The following is a 19,486-nucleotide window of genomic DNA, read 5'->3' as shown; positions in this document are numbered from 1 at the left end:
TTCCTGGGAACTGACTTAGTCCTAGAGACCAGTATCAATTCTTTTCCCAGTGACCTAATTACCTAACATAGGTCCCACCTTTCTTTATTTTGGTACTGGGGATTGAACCCACGTGTGTTTCACAACACCGAGCTACATCTCCAGTCCCCCCCCCCCCCTTTTTCGCGGGGGTTGTGGGGCATGGGAATTTAATTCAGGGGCACTTGACCACTGAGCCACATCCCCAGCCTTATTTTTTGATTTTTTCATTTAGAGACAGGGTCTCACTGAGTTTCTTAGTGCCTTGACATTGCTGAGGCTGTCTTTGAACTCGAGATCCTCCTATCTCAGCCTCCCAAGCCACTGGGATTACAGGTGTTTGCCACCATGCTGGGCTTAGTCCTTTTTTATTTTTTAGTTGAGAAACCAGGATGGGGTCTCACTATACTGCCGACATCAGCCTGGAAACTTGTGATCTTCCTACTTCAACCTTTTGAGTCATTGGGATTACAGGCATGTGCCACCTTGCCTGGCTAGGTCCAGTCTAATACCTCAACACTGCCATACTGAGAACCCAGTTTCTAGCACAAAAACCCTTGAGGGGTACAGATTATATCCAAATCATAGCAGTAAGGAATTATATGAAAGGAAGAAGGAAGAAGAGTAATCTTATTAAATGTTATCTAGAATTTCCTTCTGCTTTTTTATATTACAAAATGAGAATATATCTAAATTTCTTAAATGAGATTCACTAAAAAGTCTAGTCTCAGGAAATACTTACAAATAATTTTCCCTTAACCATGTTTGACTTAGAGTCTGCCCTTCTTCTCTAATTAGTTCTCCATTGAGCTTGATTTAATATATTCTTTTGGCCTTTGTATTAGACTATGTATTTGTGATATTTTATGCCTTAATTTTAAGAACATCTAGGAATCCAGCTATTCAGATATAAAGCTTTTCTACTCACTGCTTCAGTTTTTTTTTTTTTTAATAGTTTAACCAGTTTTAGGGAACTTTTTTTTTTAAGTTGCAGTAAGCTACCAAACATAATGATATACTATAATTTTATGGAATTATGGTATGTATGTATTCCTAAATAGTTTTAAAACCTATCCATCTTTCATAAATTACAGGTCTTTTTTGAAAGTAACATTCTATAATATGAATTTAACAAACTGATATATTTTGTTTGATGTCATCCAAATAGCATAGGAATTAAAAGTTTTAGATCATATATGGATTGCTGAATGTGGTTTACATCTAATTTGTGATATCTCCAAATTATATGCCTCTATAATATTTGGGTCTCCATATCTGTGCATTCACATCCGTGAATTCAACGAAGTACAGATCAAAAAATATTTGGAGCTGGGTGTGGTGACCCACACCTGTAATCCCAGCAGCTTGGGAGACTGCGGTGGGAGGATCACAAGTTCAAAGGCAGCCTCAGCAATAATTTAGGACCTGTCTCTAAATAAAATATAAAAAATATCTGGAGATGTTGCTCAATGACTGAGCACCTGTGCATTCATTCCCCCGTACATATACATGTATATGTATACACACACACACACACACACACACACACATATGTAGGCGTTTGGGAAAAAATTAAGTTTACACTGTACATGTACATACTTTCTTGTCATTATTCCTTAAACAATATAATCTAATAGCTATTTACATAGCATTCACATTATATTAGATATTTTAAGTTATGTATAGATGGCTGGGAGAGCCAGGCAAAGTGGCATGGATGAGGAATACCAGCTACTTGAGAGGCTGAGGTGGAGGATTGCTTAGGCTAGGAGTTTGAGGCCATCCTAGTCAATATATTGGATTCTGTCTCTTAAAAAGAAAATTAAATGTGTGGGTGTCTGTGTATGTACTTATGGGAGGATGTGTGTAGGTTACATGCAAATACTATGACATTTTATTTATAAAGAACTCAAGCATCCACAGATTTTGATATCTGGTGGGAAATCCTGGAATTAATCCCCCACAGATACCAAGGGACAACTGTATATATTTTCTGGACACTGGTGAAGTCTGCTACAATAATTTTCCCTCATCAGGTTATTCTTTCAGTATGACAGAATGACTTCAGGCTTAGCCTAGTGGACTGCTACAGCCTATGTTTTTCTTGTACTCTTTATAATAAATAGGAAAGATGAGAACAAGGAAAGTAAGTGAATATTAGCATAATTTATTTAGTAATAATTTGTGAAGACTAATAAAGAAGCTGATGTCTTTCTTGTACTAGAAAATACAGCTAAAATCATAAAATGTAGTACACATTTTTTAAAAGCAAAGCGTTCTATATACTGCTGGTATAGATATGTTTTGGTTTTATTGACTTTTTATTTTAAAAGAAGTATATATACATAGATTAAAGGTGTGTCATGCTTAATATGTGTCCTTAGAGAGCCTCTGCTGTCATTTGATGAAAATGAGGGTGGGCAGGTGGGAGGCTTATTTGAGTAATCTCTTATGATCTCTGAAATTCTTCATTAGTGACTCCACTTTTCTTATGGAAATTTTCTGTTTGTCCTAGGTTTATTTAGATATATCTCCAGTGAACATTTCCTTTAATTTTTAGGAGCATCTTAATAAAATGTGGCAATACTGTCTGTATTTTATAATCATGATTATAGAGTCAGAAAATAACAATAGAGAAGTATGCTAAGTGCTACCAGAACTTTGGTAAGGTAATACTTGAAGCAACTTTTTGAATATTTCCAAAGTAGTAGCATTTTAGATTCCTAAGAGTTGGAATTAATTCTACAAATGCTTATGTTCATAATAAAATGCATTAGATATGTAGATACTTTTGACTATTTTGTTAGGTTATGAGCTTAAGCTTGTTCCTTTAATTCTTGCTTTATTTTTGTATCATGCTAGTCCTTTGCTTATTTTGCACATTTGCGTTTTCATTCTTTACCACCTTTCCCTTATGTTTTAATCCTGCCCCATTTTTTCACATGACAGGAAAAAGCCCGATCATATCAGGTACCAAATGGCTTCCTTCCCTTTACCCTCATCTTACTCCAGTTTCCTCTTTGGCTCGAGAAAGCTCATCATTAACCTGCATTTCAGTTGGATTACTTGCAATGGATAAAAAGTCTCTTTATATTTTAAATTGGGAAGAAAATATAAGCATTTTATTTGAGGAATGAAATTGCACCTTTTAATTGCCCATATACTCAATTTGTTTTAATCTGTAAAAGAGCATTTGATGTATTTATAATTACCCCAAATTGCAGATTGAGTAATATGAATACCTTTAGGTCATTCTTATATACCCACATTCATGTATATCTATATATGAAATAAACCAGCAAACTTTTTAAAATATCTAAGTAGTAACTAGGATTAGTCCCTTTGGTAACAACCATATTATGTTGAATTAATCCATTGACAGTCTCTGGGTTTTCTTTGTTTTCCACTTTTTTTCCCAGTGAATAAACAAATTGAATTTAATATAAAGGCATATACATATTCAAGCTTTTATTTTATTGTTTACCTGTTTGTCACCTATGTGAACATGCACATGAACACATCATTTGTTTGGTTTTTAGTAATAAAGCTTCTACAAATTCAGAAATTTGACTTTTACCCATGTTTTTGATTTCAAGTGTATGTAGTTATGGATCAAACATGGTAAAAGATATTTTCTATATATGTATACATGTGTATATAAATATGTATGTTTATGTATTTCTTGCCCATATTTTGTCATCTGGACAAATGTATCATATTAATATGTAAAATCTAATATTTAAATTTTTATAAATTTTAATATAATCTCTTTATACTCAATTTGAGAGAGATATAAATGGTATCTTTTTATTTTAATGAACAAGAAATTTTCTGTTTTACTCTCTGTCTTACATATTGTTTGGCTTTGTGCTCACTGTCTTACCTTTGTAGAATACAGTGTAGTATTCTTAGTACATCCTTTCCAAATTTTGTCTCTTTGGGTTTAATTATTTTTTAAAATACTTTCAAATTTCTTAAATTATTATTTTTTTTCTGTATTCTATAGAACATGAACTGCTTGTTTCATATTTTTCTTTTCTGAGAAATATTAAAAGCAACTAGGATTATTCTGTCAGAATAATAAAAAATGATTCCATTTTACTTACCTGATTAAAATTTTGGTCAATGTTAGATGAGTATATAGTTAGCTTTTTTATTTTTAATGGCATTGGAGGTGGGATAGTGTCAAGGTGTTCAGATCTTTGTAATTTTTTTTTCAACCTAGGATATTCTATATGACTTTCTTAGAAGACATCAAATTTAGATAAAGTCATATTATCTTTACTGAGTGTATAAAACCTGATGATGTAAGACTGATACCTGGAAGTAGATAAATGATAGGGAAACTGGATTTCAGAAATATATTTGATCCATGGAGTTAATAATCAGGAATGGTCTCTGACAAAAAATACAAATTTTTATCTAGTATGTTGTTATATTAGAGGAATGTTATCTTAAGATGCAATAGATCAAAAGACATTTATAGACCTCAGAAACATGAAAAGTTTACATGGTTCATATGGGTGTTTTTTCATTGTTTAATGAAACTGTAGTTTTCATCAAATTATGTAATAGGATCACTATGATATAAAACATGATGTTTTTTAAATATAGCTTACCCTCCTCAAATGATTTTTTCAGAGAACTCTTCCACCAGTGTTAGAGATGGTTTCCATTGCATGTCATCCCATGTGGCAGGGCTGCACCATTCTGTGTGTGTAGGTGTTTCTTTTAACATTTCTAACCAGCTGTCGGTCCCCAAACCAAGGCACCCAGAAGTTCTTCCTTTTCTAGCCTACCTCTTGATGATTCACATCTAGAGGCATCCCACCTCATTTTATCTAGATGCTTACTTAACAAATCTCTCCACTTTAATAATAAAAAAGGTTATGTACCTTTTTAAGTGGTAAGAAAAGCTAATGATCTATCTAGTAAAAGGTCTAAAAATGGAAAAGCATCTCCTAATACTTTTCTCAGCTTTGGAGAAGTAACTAAAATTTTAAAAATGGAAATTCTAGATATCTAAATACAATTTCTAGTGTTTTATATTAGTATCAATGAAAAGGTAGAATCTCTATCTGCTAATAGATTAATAACTAATGTTACAATAAAAATCATCTCACATGAAACTAATTTTAAAATAATGACTCCAGTATTGTTTTACCTTTCATGCTTGATGAGAAGTTTTGCTTCCTTTTATGAATGGCTTTTGGCTGTGATTTTTTTTTATAAGTCTTTAGGTCTTTTTGTTGTTTTAATAAGTTAGAATTAGTAAATATGGCATATATAGCTTAGCCTTTTCTTCTAAAGAAAATTGCAAGTAAGTTGCTTTCCTACTAATTTACAGTAATAAGCAGAACCATATAAATAGTTGAGTGAATCATTTGTAGTAATAACTGATTGTTTTACTTTGAAGCATTTTATATGAAAGTAAGACCAAGTTAATTGGTGATTATTTCCTGATACTAGTTGAAAAGGATTTTTTCTGTTTTGCTTATCAAATCAACACTTGCTGAATTATATTCTGAAAGGTTGACAATAAAGCAGCATTTATTGTAATGTTTTACTGTATACAGATGGATATTTATATTCGTGCTATACATTTATTTTAACTTTATAATGAGTATAATTATTTGGGGAGATTTCAGTTATTTTGAAGAACCATAAAAATGATAAATTTGTACTTTAAAACAATTATTATTTGGTGATATTATAAATGATAACAGCTTTTATTAGGATATAAATTTATGACATAAAATAAATCAAAATGTAGCAATTTTACTTTCCTAATCTGTGGTTTTAAAATGCTTGTTTTATATCTTCAGTAGTTATTCCATATTGTTACTGGTTTATATAAAGCAAAACAGTGCATTTCTCAAAATATTTTCATAAACTGATTTCCAGTGCTTTCCCAAATATTTCATTTCTACCAAAATCAGAAGTAACTTATATTTATGAAAACTTATTTTGTTTTTATTTAGACGCTGGTTTTCAATACAGAATAATCAGCTGGTTTATCAGAAGAAGTTTAAGGTAGGTGGTAGTCTTCATTGTTTTAGTTCTTTATCTGTTTGTTTTAGTAAGCACTGAAGTTCATAAATACTTGTGTATAAAAGTATTGTGTATTAGTTTTATGTTTGGGGCATGTATAAGTTGACTCTGGAGTGCAAACTATCAACATCAGATCCTTAAAAGCAGAGTGACTTTGAATTTTGAATTCTTAATTTCTAGTTTTGAGATGAATTTTTCTGTGCCCTACCTAGGATTATTACTTTCATTTCTTTTTGTCTACTTGTATGACAGGAAAATCACCACCATGACACTTTTGAGACTGAAGGAGAATGTGCCTTTTTTTTTTTCTTTTTGGTAGTGGGGATTGAACCCAGGGGTACTTAATCACTGAGCCACATCCCAGCCCTTTTTATTTTGAAATAGGGTCTTGCTAAGTAGCCAAGGTCCTTGCTAAATTGTTGAGGCTGGCTTTGAATTTGTGATCTTCCTGCCTCAGCCTCCTGAGCTACTGGGATTACAGGTGTGTGCCACTGTGCCCGGCGAGAATGTGTCTTTTAAGAAATATCATTTTAGGGCCAATGGTGATAATCCCAAAAGGTTAAAAATAACTTTAATTAAAATGCAAGCTCTGAGTAATTAAAATAGAAACCCTTCAATCTGTTAACGTTGTATTTGTATGTTTTCCTGAACCTTTATTCTAAGGGTGAGGTGTTTTTACTTTTGGAAAGGCATTCTGGGATTTGTGATTTGAGAATATTAAAAATTATTGAAACTAATTGTTAATTGATTACTTGATTTTCACCTAGTCTTTATGAATGATATTCTGTAAACTGTAAATTTCAAATCTACAGTTTAGTCTTGAGATGACACGTGAAATTTTACTTCCTATGTTTTATAGTAGCATGTTAGTATTTTATAGATTCTTTAACTAGTTCATGGTTTCTCCTACTCTGATAAACTTGATTTTGTGTTAATGCTTTTTATTAAGTACTAGGAAGTGATAAAATATTTCTCATTTTCTTAGGTATTTTAAGAAGGATTTATAAATGTCTTTGAGCTATTTAAAACATGATTGGTTAAAGGCTTCTTTTTTTGGGGGGAAGAAGCTTTAAATAAAAGCTATAAAAGTAATATGTGAGTGGAGACCAAGAGAGTAAAGGATATGAATAAAAATGGAAGAATGTTTATTGAACATTTAAGTGCTAAGCCTTGGACCAACCTCTTTATATATACTGCTTCACTTAATCTATGATAATTTTGGGAGGCAGATAAAATAATTAATAGGACAGGATTACCTCCACTAGTTTTATCTGTGTCAACAACCCCATCTGTACCAACAGTTAAGATAAATCTTTAAAATGAGATCATTTATTCTAAGTAACATTTTAAAACGTGTTATTGTTGGTAGTAGTATTTAAAAACTAAGTGGATAAATGTGGAAATTTTGTTTCCTTATTGTAGGATAACCCCACGGTAGTAGTTGAAGATCTCAGGCTTTGCACAGTAAAGCATTGTGAAGACATAGAAAGAAGATTCTGCTTTGAGGTAGTCTCTCCAACAAAGTAAGTAGTTCTGTAGAATTTCAGAATTGTTTTATGTTTCTGCAGTTGGTCTTAAAAAAAAAAACTTCCCAGAATAGAGAAATTTGTGCTTGATTTATGAGTGTGCTGAAGAAGAAAAAAAAATAAATTTCAATAATTAATGATTATGGATATTACAAGCAGGTACTTATGTAACTCTGCCTTTATATCATATTCCTTGAAATCTGTAAAGATTATTTATGTGCCCATAGTGAAAACTTTTCAGCTATTTTTTTTTTTTGGGGGGGTGCTGGGGATCGAACCCAGGGACTTGTGCTTACAAGGCAAGCACTCTACTGACTGAGCTATCTCCCCAGCCCACTTTTCAGCTATTTTGATAATGAATTTAAAATCATATATCAACCATCATTTCATACTGTATATCCAATTTAAAAAATGAGTGTTATGATTATATGCTAAATTTAGAAGTTTATTTACTTTGATTAAATGTACAGAGGTGAATGATTTGTTTTCAAGAGATAATTCTTTTCATTGGTACCTATAGATATGTAAAATAAAACCTCTCAACAGAAATTATTTTTTGCTAGAAAAATTATTAAATAGCAAAGTGCACAAAAAATAAAGCTATAGGTTTTCTTTATTTTTTCTTTTCTTTTTTTGGTTAATTTAGTGTCTGAGAAAACAATATGTTATTTCCTTTTAGAAGTTGTATGCTCCAGGCAGATTCTGAAAAGCTGCGCCAGGCTTGGATTAAGGCTGTTCAGACCAGTATTGCAACTGCTTATAGAGAGAAGGGTGATGAATCAGAGGTTAGTACAGGTGTTATTTTGCCTAAAAGCCTTTCCATTTTAGTTTCACCTTTATATGATTATGATATCCTTTTTTTATGGAGGATGATTTTATGTAATCGAAATGAGTTTTTAAAATGTAGATTAAGTGTCTCTTATTTCTCTTGATTTTACCTATAATTTTATTTTGATATTTGAATATATCTTTCTTTTAATATTTGAATATATGTTCTGGGTTGGAATAAGGCATTCTTATATCATGTTTTTTCTCCCCTAATATTTTACTATTTTAATTAATAATATAATATAATAATTATCATGAAAGGTTTTTATAGTTAAAATTCAGTAAAAGCAAAAAAGGAAAATAGATTATTGTCTCTTAGTTGAAGGCTCTCAGGTAAAGATAAACTGAATATATAGTTTTGGGCTATACTCTGGCTTCAGTTTCCCAGAGTCTGCAAACTCTTTTGGGCAAGGGTATGCATGAGGAAGTCTTAAAAAATGAAACCACCATTGGGTCATCTTGGCAGTACACACACAGGCATAGAGGTGATGATAGACAACTATCAGAAATAAGGGTAGGGCAAGGGAGTACTCTCCAGGTTATATATCAGAGCTCATTTTAATTAATTTGTTGCTGCCAGGAGTAGATCAAAGCAGAAATCTTCCTAAGCAGGAAAAGGGGGAACTCACTTGATCAAAGCAGTAAGGCATAGAGAGCAGGAATCTCAGTAACCTTTTCACCTGACCATCGTTGGATACAACTGATGGGAACATAGCAAAGGCCCGTTGGTGAAGACAACACTCAGTATGTGATTCAGTTTATCACCTGCATCACACTTCTTTAGTCTGGATGAGTGCCCCTTAAGCCTACAGCATACCTATTAGTTAGGGATTTCCTTATACAACCATTTCTGTTGAGTCTTCTCTTTCCCATATTCCATTTCTTTCTCTTTCTTTACTAAAGAAAAATTTTAGTACTTTCTCTAGTGTTTCCTGAAAGTGAGGCATTTGTGACTCTACATATACATGACAATGTCTTTATTCTGTCTTCAGGTTTGTTTGGTAGTTTGGCTGGATATGGAATTTTTAGGTTGAAAATAACAGCATTTTTTTTTTTTTTAAAGTTTCCAGTGTTGCTGTTAGAGATTTTTGTTTTGTTTTGTTTTGTTCCTATGTGTGTGTGTGTGTATATATATATATAATATATATGTATATATATATGTATATAGATATATATTATATATATATATTTTTTTTTTTTAAAGAACTTTTCTTATTACTGATCTTTTGCATTTTTCCTCTTCAGTTACTGTTTTCTGTCTTTGTAATTTATGGACTGGTATTGCGAATGTTATATTGTGTGTATGTGTATGCTTTCTTTTTTTTTATTTTCTGAGAAATCTCAGTTAATCTTACTAACCTGTTGAATATTTCCATGCTCCTAGCATATATTTAATTTTCAAGAGTTCTTTTTTGTTCACTGAATTTTGTAAAGAATTCCTATTCTTTAGTCATGGATGCAGTGTTAGAGCTGAGGTTATTAGCCTTCACTATACACTGTGAATAACATGGGAAGATTTAAAAAAAATCTCAATGCTTTGGTATTACCCCAGAACAATTGAATGGAGCTGGGACCCAGGCATCAATATTTTGGAAAACTTCCTAGGTGATTTCCATGAGCAACCAAGATTGAGAACTATTGTATTGGGGGTTTTCCTAGACTGTGGTAATTTGCTCATGATGATAAATTAAGACTGCAGACGTCTTAGAACTTCTGAACACAGATAGCACTTTGTTGATTGTAAGCATCTCCTAAACATGGAATGTTTTTTGGGCAACAGTCATAGTCAGGATCTTTGGAGTCTTTTTGGCTGATTTGGTTTTCCATAGAAAATTCCCTGATCTCCCACATACAGGTAAGGAAATAGCTGAGAGCTAAGTGCTGGGCATCTCAGCATTCAGTATGTAAATGTTCCCTAATTCCCTGCCATTCATCTTTCTGGTGAACTTTCTGTCTGGAGACTGTTTTACTTTGAAAGACCAAGCTTCTAGTCATTTGTGTTTATGTGTAGAGGGAAGTTCATTAATGGCATGGGGTTAAGGAGGGGACCCTGAGATCTATTTCTTAAAGATTCATTCCTTCACCTTTCATGGATGGGCTTCACCTTAAGTGTTGTATTCTTTGAGGTGACTTGCCCAGTTATGCTGTATTACTGTACTTAGCTTTCAGCTTCTCTAGTGGGGTATAAACCATTAGCATATATACAAAAATTGGGAAGGGACCAACATGATTTCTGCATTATAATACCAGCATCCTTTTCCCATATGATTATTGCTTTTAAGCTTTTCAGATCTCTCAGAATATTATCAAACATGTTCTGTTAAAACATTTATTTATTTATTTATTTATTTATTTATTTATTTATTTATTTTTGTGGTATGGAGGATTGAACCAGGGGTCACTCAACCAGTGAACTATATCCCCAGCCCTTTTTTATTTTTTATTTTGAAACAGAGTCTTTCTGAGTTGTTGAGGCTGGCCTTTAACTTGGGATCCTCCTGCCCTTTGCCTCCTGAGTTGCTGGGATTGCAGGAATGTGCCTCTGCACTTAACTGTTTTTTAAAAAAATTTGAAATAAACTCAAATTTACATAGCAGTTCTAAGTACACTACAAATAACCTTTCTTCTCTCAACTCCTTGAGAGTAGGTTGCCAGCATGATGCCTCATCACTCTTCATTACTTTAATGAGTACTTTCCACAATCCAAGATGTCTCTTGCATAATCATGGTATAGCCATCCAAGTTAAGACATGAGTCTTGATATATTATTGCCATTTAATTCCCAAACATCATTCAAATTTTAACACTTGTCTCAGCAAAAAGATTCACTCCAGAAACACATGTAGCATTAGTTGTCATGTCTCTTAAGTCTTCTTCAGACAGGAAAAGTCCTTCAGTAACTCACCTTCCCCCTCCTTTCCCTTCCCTTCCCCCACCCCCCCACTCCTCCTCTTCTTCTTCTCCTCTTTTCCACCCCTTCCTCCTCTCCTCTTCCCCACCCCTTCCTCCTCTCCTCTTCCTTCCTCCTCCTCCTCTCTTTCTCTCTCACTCACTCACTCACTCCCTCACTCACTCACTCACTCTCTTTTTCAGTACTGGGTATTGAACCCAGGGTATAACATATGGTAGGCAAGTATTCCACCATTGAGCTTTATGCCCAGCCTAACTTGACCTTCTTGACCTTGATAGTTTTAGAAGTTACAGACTAATTATTTTGTAGACTGTTTCATTTGGATTTGTCTGATTTTTACTTATGAGGCTATGCAACTTAAGCAGGTACATTACATAAATGATGCTGTGTGCCAAGCATGGTGGCACTAGTCTATAATCCCAGCAAACGGGGAGGCTGAGTCAGGAAAGCCCAAGTCCGAGGACGACCTTAGCAACTTAGTGAGACTTGTTTCAAAATAAAAAGGTTTGAGGATATAACTCAGTGGTAAAGTACCCCTGGGTTTAATCCCCATACCACAAAAAAAAAAAAAAAAAGCTATGTTCTTAATGCATCCTTTCAAGTGGCACACGATTTTGATTTGTCTCATTACTGGTAAGGTTAACTTTGATAAAGGTATTGTCTTACTAGGTTTCTCCAGTATAAGGTCATTCTTTTAACTTTTGTAGGTAATACATATTTTGTGGGGGAGGTTCTTCAAGATTATAAATGTTTTGATTGTCAGTTTTAATTTATGACAAAATTTAATTATTTTAGTATGGATTCCTATCTTATTCAGTGTGCTACAATTCATTACTATCATTACTTATTCTTCTCGAATTGACCTGAATTTTGCCGGTGGAGTCTCCTGTAGTTTGATTTGTCCCTGTTGATCGTTGAGTACTTCTTCCTAGCATGACAAAATGTTCCAAGTTCATCTTCTTGTACTTTCTCTGTACCAGCATGAAATTGACCAAAGAACTTTAGTTCTTTTTGGTGGAGAATGATATTTAGAAGCCAAGGATTTGTGTGCATATACATATATTTACATGTATGTTTATTTATATTGAAAACCTTTAGACTCTCTATTGGTACCTCCAGTTCTCATTTGCTATAACAGGATTTTTTCTAGCTTTCTCCTTTTCCAAATAAATAATGCTTTTCTCAGCAGCAAAATTGGCTCTCATTCTTTTTTATTCCTATCTATCCATTTGTGGTTGATCCCCTGGTACATAAGCAATATTCTTTCAGCTGCCATCTGCCCCAGCCATGTCCTCCGAGCCCTGCTGTGATGCCCTTTTACCTCTCTCAGGCTCTGACACCTCAGTAGGTGACACTCCTCCTTTCCCTCCTCAGGCTCCTGTTTCCCTTGCAGGACTGCCTCCCTGTGCAGACATCCTGCTTACAGTTGTACTCTTAGGTAGATTGTCCCTTATGCAGCTCAGTCATCTCTGGAATAGTGTCTCTCTACTTCCTTTGCTCAGCCCTGAGTAATGGCTATGGAAGTGAGTTTCAGGAAGAACAAAACAAGAATCAAATTTTATTTCTAATGATTCTATACTAACATGTTGGTTTGTTAATGTTGAATGTTTTTAAACCAGAAAAGTTTTTATATGGACTTTAATTTCTTGAAATTTGTGAACCCCATCTTTGTGTTTGGTCACTTATTTTACTTGCAATAAACAATTGCTTATTAAATACTATTTTATTATATTTTGGCATCAGTTTTGCTATGCACTAGCAAGGTAATTTTTTGATTATCAATCTGGTTTTCATAATATCTCTTGAAATTTTAATCATTTTTTATTGTTAACTCATTTTGTAATCATAATTATGCGGTCAATCTGTTCAGTACTTAACTCTATAAGAATATACATTTTCTAATTATTCACTGTAGTGATTAAAATAATGTGCTTATAGTTGGTTAATTGAATACCTTGGAAAAATGTGGCCTAACATAATATTTTATCTGAGTCTTAAGTCTATTTCCTTTGTCTTGTGTCCTGCATGTTAAACTAGTGCTCCCTTTCTCTTTGCCTCCATATCTTGTACATATGCTTATTCTGTCTGCCATTTTATATGATTTTAAATATTTCTGTTTCTCCTTATTAGATTGAAAGTTCATTGATGGAGGAGCATGTGTCTTTTCCCCTCTCATTCTTTGGGACCTAGAAGAGTGCTTGACTTATATCTAGCATAGATCTTTAAAACGTAGGGACTAGTAGATTTTGTTTGGGGCACACAGCATGCAACATGATGGTACAATCTTTTTTCTTTTTAATTAAAAAATGAATAATTCTTAATTCTTTTAGAAGTTGGATAAGAAATCATCTCCATCAACAGGAAGCCTAGATTCTGGAAATGAGTCAAAAGAGAAATTATTGAAAGGAGAAAGTGCACTGCAGCGGGTCCAGTGTATCCCTGGCAATGCCAGCTGTTGTGACTGTGGTCTGGCAGATCCTCGGTGGGCCAGCATCAACTTGGGCATCACCTTGTGTATCGAATGCTCTGGAATTCATCGGTGGGTTGCTGTCCAGAGTGAGAGACTTCTTTTGGATAAACGCATGTTGTAAAAAAATTTAATCGTGTACCATTCGTGAGAAGATCTTTTCCGTTTCTCTAATTTAACTGCCAGTATGTATTTTTGTACCATTTGTAAAGCAGATTAAATTCTGGTTTGTTGTGAAGTGCTTTTGAGGACTTTGGTTCACCATTCCTTACTAACCAGAAGATCTATCCCTGTTTGCATGTGTGTTGAAGGATATATTAGGGTTTTTGCCATTCTAAAAGAGAAAAAGAATATTTATAAATATGCGAGTAGAGACTTGATAGTTTCATATTAATAATGCAGTCTTTTTTTCTTTTTCTAATATAGGAGTCTTGGGGTTCATTTTTCGAAAGTCCGATCTTTAACTTTAGATACCTGGGAGCCTGAACTTTTAAAGGTAAAATGAATATTTTCACATAAAAGTGGAGATTTCAGAATCTTGGTTTACAAATCTATGAGTTACTCTCACTAACAATTAACTAAATTGTATTACACCACATATGGGGTTATTTTGGTGTTTTTATATTAGATTTTTGAAATTGTTAAGTTTATATAGCACTCTTAAATCTTAAGTCAGTTCACTCTTACAAAACCAGTGTTTCTATATTTTTATAGTTTTTCAAAAAATATTTTAAATTGTGCCATAATTTTAATCCTTTATAGTCATATTATTAAAATGTAATAGATACATTGCTATACTAAATTCCACAGTGGATTATTTCTATTTGTTAGGGTAGGAGTCATCAAACCAAGACATCCTTTTTTTCTTGTCTAAGGTTCATATCTATGAAAATGTCATCAGTAATTTTTGACTACTGCTGGGTTTCAGATAAGATTCACTAAATTCCTAGCAGTTAATAGTATATACTCTTTAATTTCCATGTCTACATTACCTTCTTGTTGAAAAGAGATTAAAGATTGGAGTATACTCTACATTTGTTTCTATCTAAAAAATTTGTTTTTCTCGTGTTTATTCATAGATATCCTAGTAAATCTGTTATGTAAAGTAAGAATTTTGCTTTGTGAAATTATTATGTGAACATCTAAATAAAAGTGATACAGTGATTTGTAAAGTAAAGCCCTATTTAGATAGATTCTATGAATTGTTACAAATTCAAAGGACAAGAAAGTGAGGGATGAGGGGCAGAAATCTAATTTCTTCATTTACTTTGTGTGTAGATAAAAATTCAGGGGATTCAATTTAGAAAATTTAGAAAAATTGTGTGAAACACATCTATCTGATATGTTAAAATGTGACTGAAACATTTTTAACAAAATGGAGTACTTATATATAAATTATAAAGATAAAATAGTTTACTTCAATTTTGAGTTGTTTAAAACGTTACTGTCAGGTCATTGACTTCTTTTTTCAATGAATTCATCAGATGTTGTGCCAGCCATATGGAGGGATGGAAATCTATTAGAAAATGTGTTCCCTACTGTTGTAAAACTTAAAGTAATTTTTGGGGAAAGAAGGCAAATATAAATAAAAATGTTAGATGACAGATACAAGCACCTGCTATTTTAATCCAATTTTAAAATAAAAAACATTATTAGTATAGAGGGTACTTAAATATGAGTCAGGCCTTTCTAGAGGAAAATGAAATTTGGCCCTAGATAAATGAGACGAGTTATAGAGATTCAGGTAAGTAGAATTGAAATTTAAAAGGCTGTAAGTAGGAGAGTTAATAGAATATTAAGAAGATTCTTTGGGAAGAAAGAGAAGTCAGATGGTATTACTAAAGGGACCAGCATGCCATAATACTGAGATTACATTTGATTTGATATTTCTTTATTCTAGATCTATAGGGTAGACATGGAAATCTTTTCTTATAGGCAAGTATAGGAGAAAGGAACAATTGGATGCAACTGAGATAAGACTTGTAAGCCTTTAATTATTATTTAATTTAAATAACGCGCCAAACGCAGTGGCACATGCCTATAATCCCAGGTTCTCAGGACCCTGGGATGGAAGGGTGGTAAATTGGAGACCAGCCTGGGCAATGTGGCAAGATCCTCAGCAACTTAATTAGTGAGACTGTGTCACAAAGAATAAAAATGGCTCGGGATGTAGCTTAGTGGTAGAGTGCCCCTGAGTTAAATCCCCAGTACAACAAACAAACAAATAAACCCCAAAACATATATATTAAAGACAGGCTTTGAAATAACAAGCAAAAGTAAGAACAAGTACCCAAAATAGTAATCACTTTGCCAAATATTCTCTTAGTCTTTCATTCCATCCTTTTGTAGTATCTTAAAATGGTTAATGATAGAATAATAGCATGTCTAAAATCTTAAAAAATAATAATTCCCATAATTTCTTTTTTTAAATAGAATTTGATTGTTAGGTGAAATTCACTCATTTTATAATGAATGCGAATATTTTATAAACTTTAATTATAGTGTATGTGTGAATTTGTTTGGTGGATAGTATAAAATGTGTTCCTAACTCTTGATATTTTTTCCAAATTCTTACCCAACTTTCCTAACATCAGTTATTGAACAATACTTTCTTTCTCATCATTTAGCTATTTCTCCTTTGCCCTATTTTTATAAATAGGGTTGATTTCTATTCTGCTAATTCTTATCCAGTGATATGTCTATTATTTTATAGTCCCACCATGGATTTTTTTAAAGGCTAATATATAATAGTACCTTTATTTTTAAAATAAAAAATGTGCTCTAGGTCGATAATAAAAAATCTCATTCATAATGTTTTCTTTATTATTTTTCATTCCTATGACAAAATCAGCCATCACAGGCTGGGGATGTAGCTTGGTGGTCAAGTGCTTGCCTAGCATGCACAAGACCCTGGTTCAATCCCCAGCACTGAAAACAAACAAACACAAACCCCCAAAAAACTAGAAGTAATAATTGTTCAAAGAAGGAAAAAGCATGTTTAATTTTATAAGTGGTAGCAGGGCTTTGGGGTCAGGGGAGAGAAATTGGTTTCCCTCTCTTTTTTTAGTGGTACTAGGGATTGAACCTAGGGCATCACATATGCCATGCAAATGCTCTACCACTGAAGCACATCCCCAGTCCAGGGGAGAGAAATTGAGTTAGAGGGAGAAGCAATAGAAGCAAAGAGACATGCCATGACAGAAGAGGGATGTCACAGAATAAAGAGATTCTGAAAGGGCTCATGAGTATGGAACAGGAGAGAAAGGGTGACCATTTTTTTCTTGCCTGCTTAGTGCCTGCTGAGAGTGTCTTTCTCAGGCTTTGCTCCTATTCTTAGGTCTAGATCACATTTTTATCTTCTTCCTGTCTCATCCCAGGCCTTCCTCTCTCTCACCAACTCACATGTTCCAACATCTTAACTTTGTTCTCTGCAATCACTGATTGTGTCGTCCTCATATGTTCACAACATATCTCTTACCCCGAGGTGATATTTCAGAAAAGCATTTGCATGATCTGTATCTTGGCATAGTAAGCATGTTTGGCCTGATGATCAAGCCTGGAATCAGGCACAAGTAGATACAGTGTGATTCACCGAGAGGCTACAGATATGATTTGTTAGTGAGGTGAGGAGAGCTCAAACGGAATTAAAGAGGTGAATGTGCAGATACAAAGGAAAATCTAAGAGATTTTGTAACATATACCAGGGAACCAGTCACTATTTGGAAAAGAACCAAGGAGAGGGAAAAGTCCAAATATAATTTCAATAAAGCTGTACCTTTGATGGATTTGTCTATTTCTAGGAAGTGGAAGTGAGGAGAAAACTGAAAAGAATAGATACTTAATCTTAAATTATTGTCCTAAGACTGGCTAGTGCTAACTACACCTAACTGTATAGGTAAGGCTTTGTTGTCACACTTCTTGCTCTGCTATGGACATATAGACACAGTAGTTGTGATATGTAGATAGATATGAGTGTGTGTGTGTGTGTGTGTGTGTGTGTGTGTTTAGAATTTAGTGTAAGAGTGATAATGTCCTAGGGAAGGTATTGTGATGAACAACGGTAAAGTGATAATATTCTGTTCTTATTTTATTTTAACTGTAAACTTTGTAGAAGAAGATTGCTTTAAGGACTTTTAATTTATAGCTTGCTCTTCTGTTTTCCTGCTAACCAGCTTATGTGTGAATTGGGGAATGATGTTATAAATCGTGTTTATGAAGCTAATGTGGAAAAAATGGGAATAAAGAAACCACAACCAGGACAAAGGTACTGTTTCAGTTCTCTTAATGTTCTGCGCCCCCCCGCCAATCAGGAGTATAGCTATGATTTTATTCACTATAATCAACATGTAACATCAAGACAGAATGTTTAAAAGTAATTGTTTCAGTTCAGATATGACTATCTCTGGGGGATATTAGTTAATTATATTTTATTAAGCAGGTAATCAACTATAATCTTTGAATGAGAAAGAATCTTAAAAATGAAATATCAATGTAAAAATGTAAAAGCTTTTAGCCATTAAAGTGACCAAAGTTCTATTAGGGAAGGCATTTAAAAAGAAATCTCCAACGATCAAGTTTCTACTACTTACAATGAATATGTTTACATTGTTAGACTTTATTCCACAAATATTTGTTATCCACATACTTCATTTGTGGCATCAAGAGATTGAGGAATCAAAAATTAAAAAGTTAGCTCTGGTGTGTCTGAAATTACTCCTCCAATCCTACGTAAGGAGGTTATTGAACCAGAAAGTCAGTGCTTCAAGTCATATAATTTTTGTTGTTGATGCTGTTTTTAGTTATCCTAATAACTAAAAATATATATTCTTTATTTTGATTTTGACATTAAAATTTTATTTGCCATAATCCTATTTTGAGATTTTAGCTCTCTAAGCCAATGCCATTTAAATCAGAATCTTAATATTTGCTAAATCATGACTAAGTTAGTTTAGACCTTGAAATATCCTATTTCAACCAAAGACCAAAGCATTTTAGAAAGATATATGTAAGAAAAACTAGAATAGACTTGGTATTTTAAGATAGTATCATAAAGTTTAAATTGTGACATCTTCTTCCCCTATTAATTAGGATTGCTATATTGTTTTAAAGCAGTTATTTTGAAAATTATGACCATCAGTAGTAGTGATGGTTGAGTATGTGAGTAAAAATAAAATTTCTGTAAATTTTTATAGTTTTCCTAATTTTTTCATTCTGCAAATATCATGAGAGGGCATGTATAGACATGAATATGTACAGTATCAGGAAAATAAAAGAATATAACATTAATACCTCTGATTTTTCAGTTAGGTTAATATTTTCAATTGACTGTAAAGTCAGTTCATTAAATATTTGGAAGGGAAACATGTTATATAATGTCACAGGTTCAGTTTTTATTAATATTAATTCATTGACTTTGAAAATACTTAATGTATAATGACGTCTCTTCAGTATTAGCCCTGCTAAGGGATCATGACATTTTTATGTGTATCAGACAGGAGAAAGAGGCATATATCAGAGCAAAGTATGTGGAGAGGAAATTTGTGGATAAATATTCTATATCATCATCACCTCCTGAGCAGGAAAAAAAGATTGTCTCCAAAGGTTGTGAAGAAAAGAGGCTGAGCATTTCTAAACTTGGGCCAAGTGACCAAGTCAGAGCATCTACCCAAAGTTCAGGTATTACAA

The 19,486-nt window shown here is 33.2% G+C and overlaps 1 protein-coding gene across 13 annotated transcripts in view; it reads left to right on the top strand.

Moving 5' to 3' along the window:
• Acap2 (ArfGAP with coiled-coil, ankyrin repeat and PH domains 2) overlaps window positions 1-19,486 on the top strand; it is a 127,293-nt gene that overhangs the window by 89,219 nt on the left and 18,588 nt on the right. For 9 of the 13 annotated variants that reach the window (XM_047563536.1, XM_047563535.1, XM_047563530.1 and 6 more), the window contains 8 exons: window positions 2,968-2,988; window positions 6,000-6,051; window positions 7,492-7,592; window positions 8,275-8,380; window positions 13,665-13,873; window positions 14,228-14,297; window positions 17,974-18,065; window positions 19,293-19,477. In XM_047563536.1, the coding sequence (XP_047419492.1) occupies window positions 2,968-2,988; window positions 6,000-6,051; window positions 7,492-7,592; window positions 8,275-8,380; window positions 13,665-13,873; window positions 14,228-14,297; window positions 17,974-18,065; window positions 19,293-19,477 (836 nt within the window). The remainder of the gene's footprint in view (window positions 1-2,967; window positions 2,989-5,999; window positions 6,052-7,491; window positions 7,593-8,274; window positions 8,381-13,664; window positions 13,874-14,227; window positions 14,298-17,973; window positions 18,066-19,292; window positions 19,478-19,486) is intronic. The other 4 variants (XM_047563534.1, XM_047563529.1, XM_047563528.1 and 1 more) reach the window with 1 other exon arrangement.

This window comes from Sciurus carolinensis, chromosome 9, assembly GCF_902686445.1.
Source record: "Sciurus carolinensis chromosome 9, mSciCar1.2, whole genome shotgun sequence".
Lineage (NCBI taxonomy): Eukaryota > Metazoa > Chordata > Mammalia > Rodentia > Sciuridae > Sciurus > Sciurus carolinensis.
The sequence above is the reverse complement of the archived record's forward strand: the minus strand, read 5'-3'. Positions and strand labels throughout refer to the sequence as shown.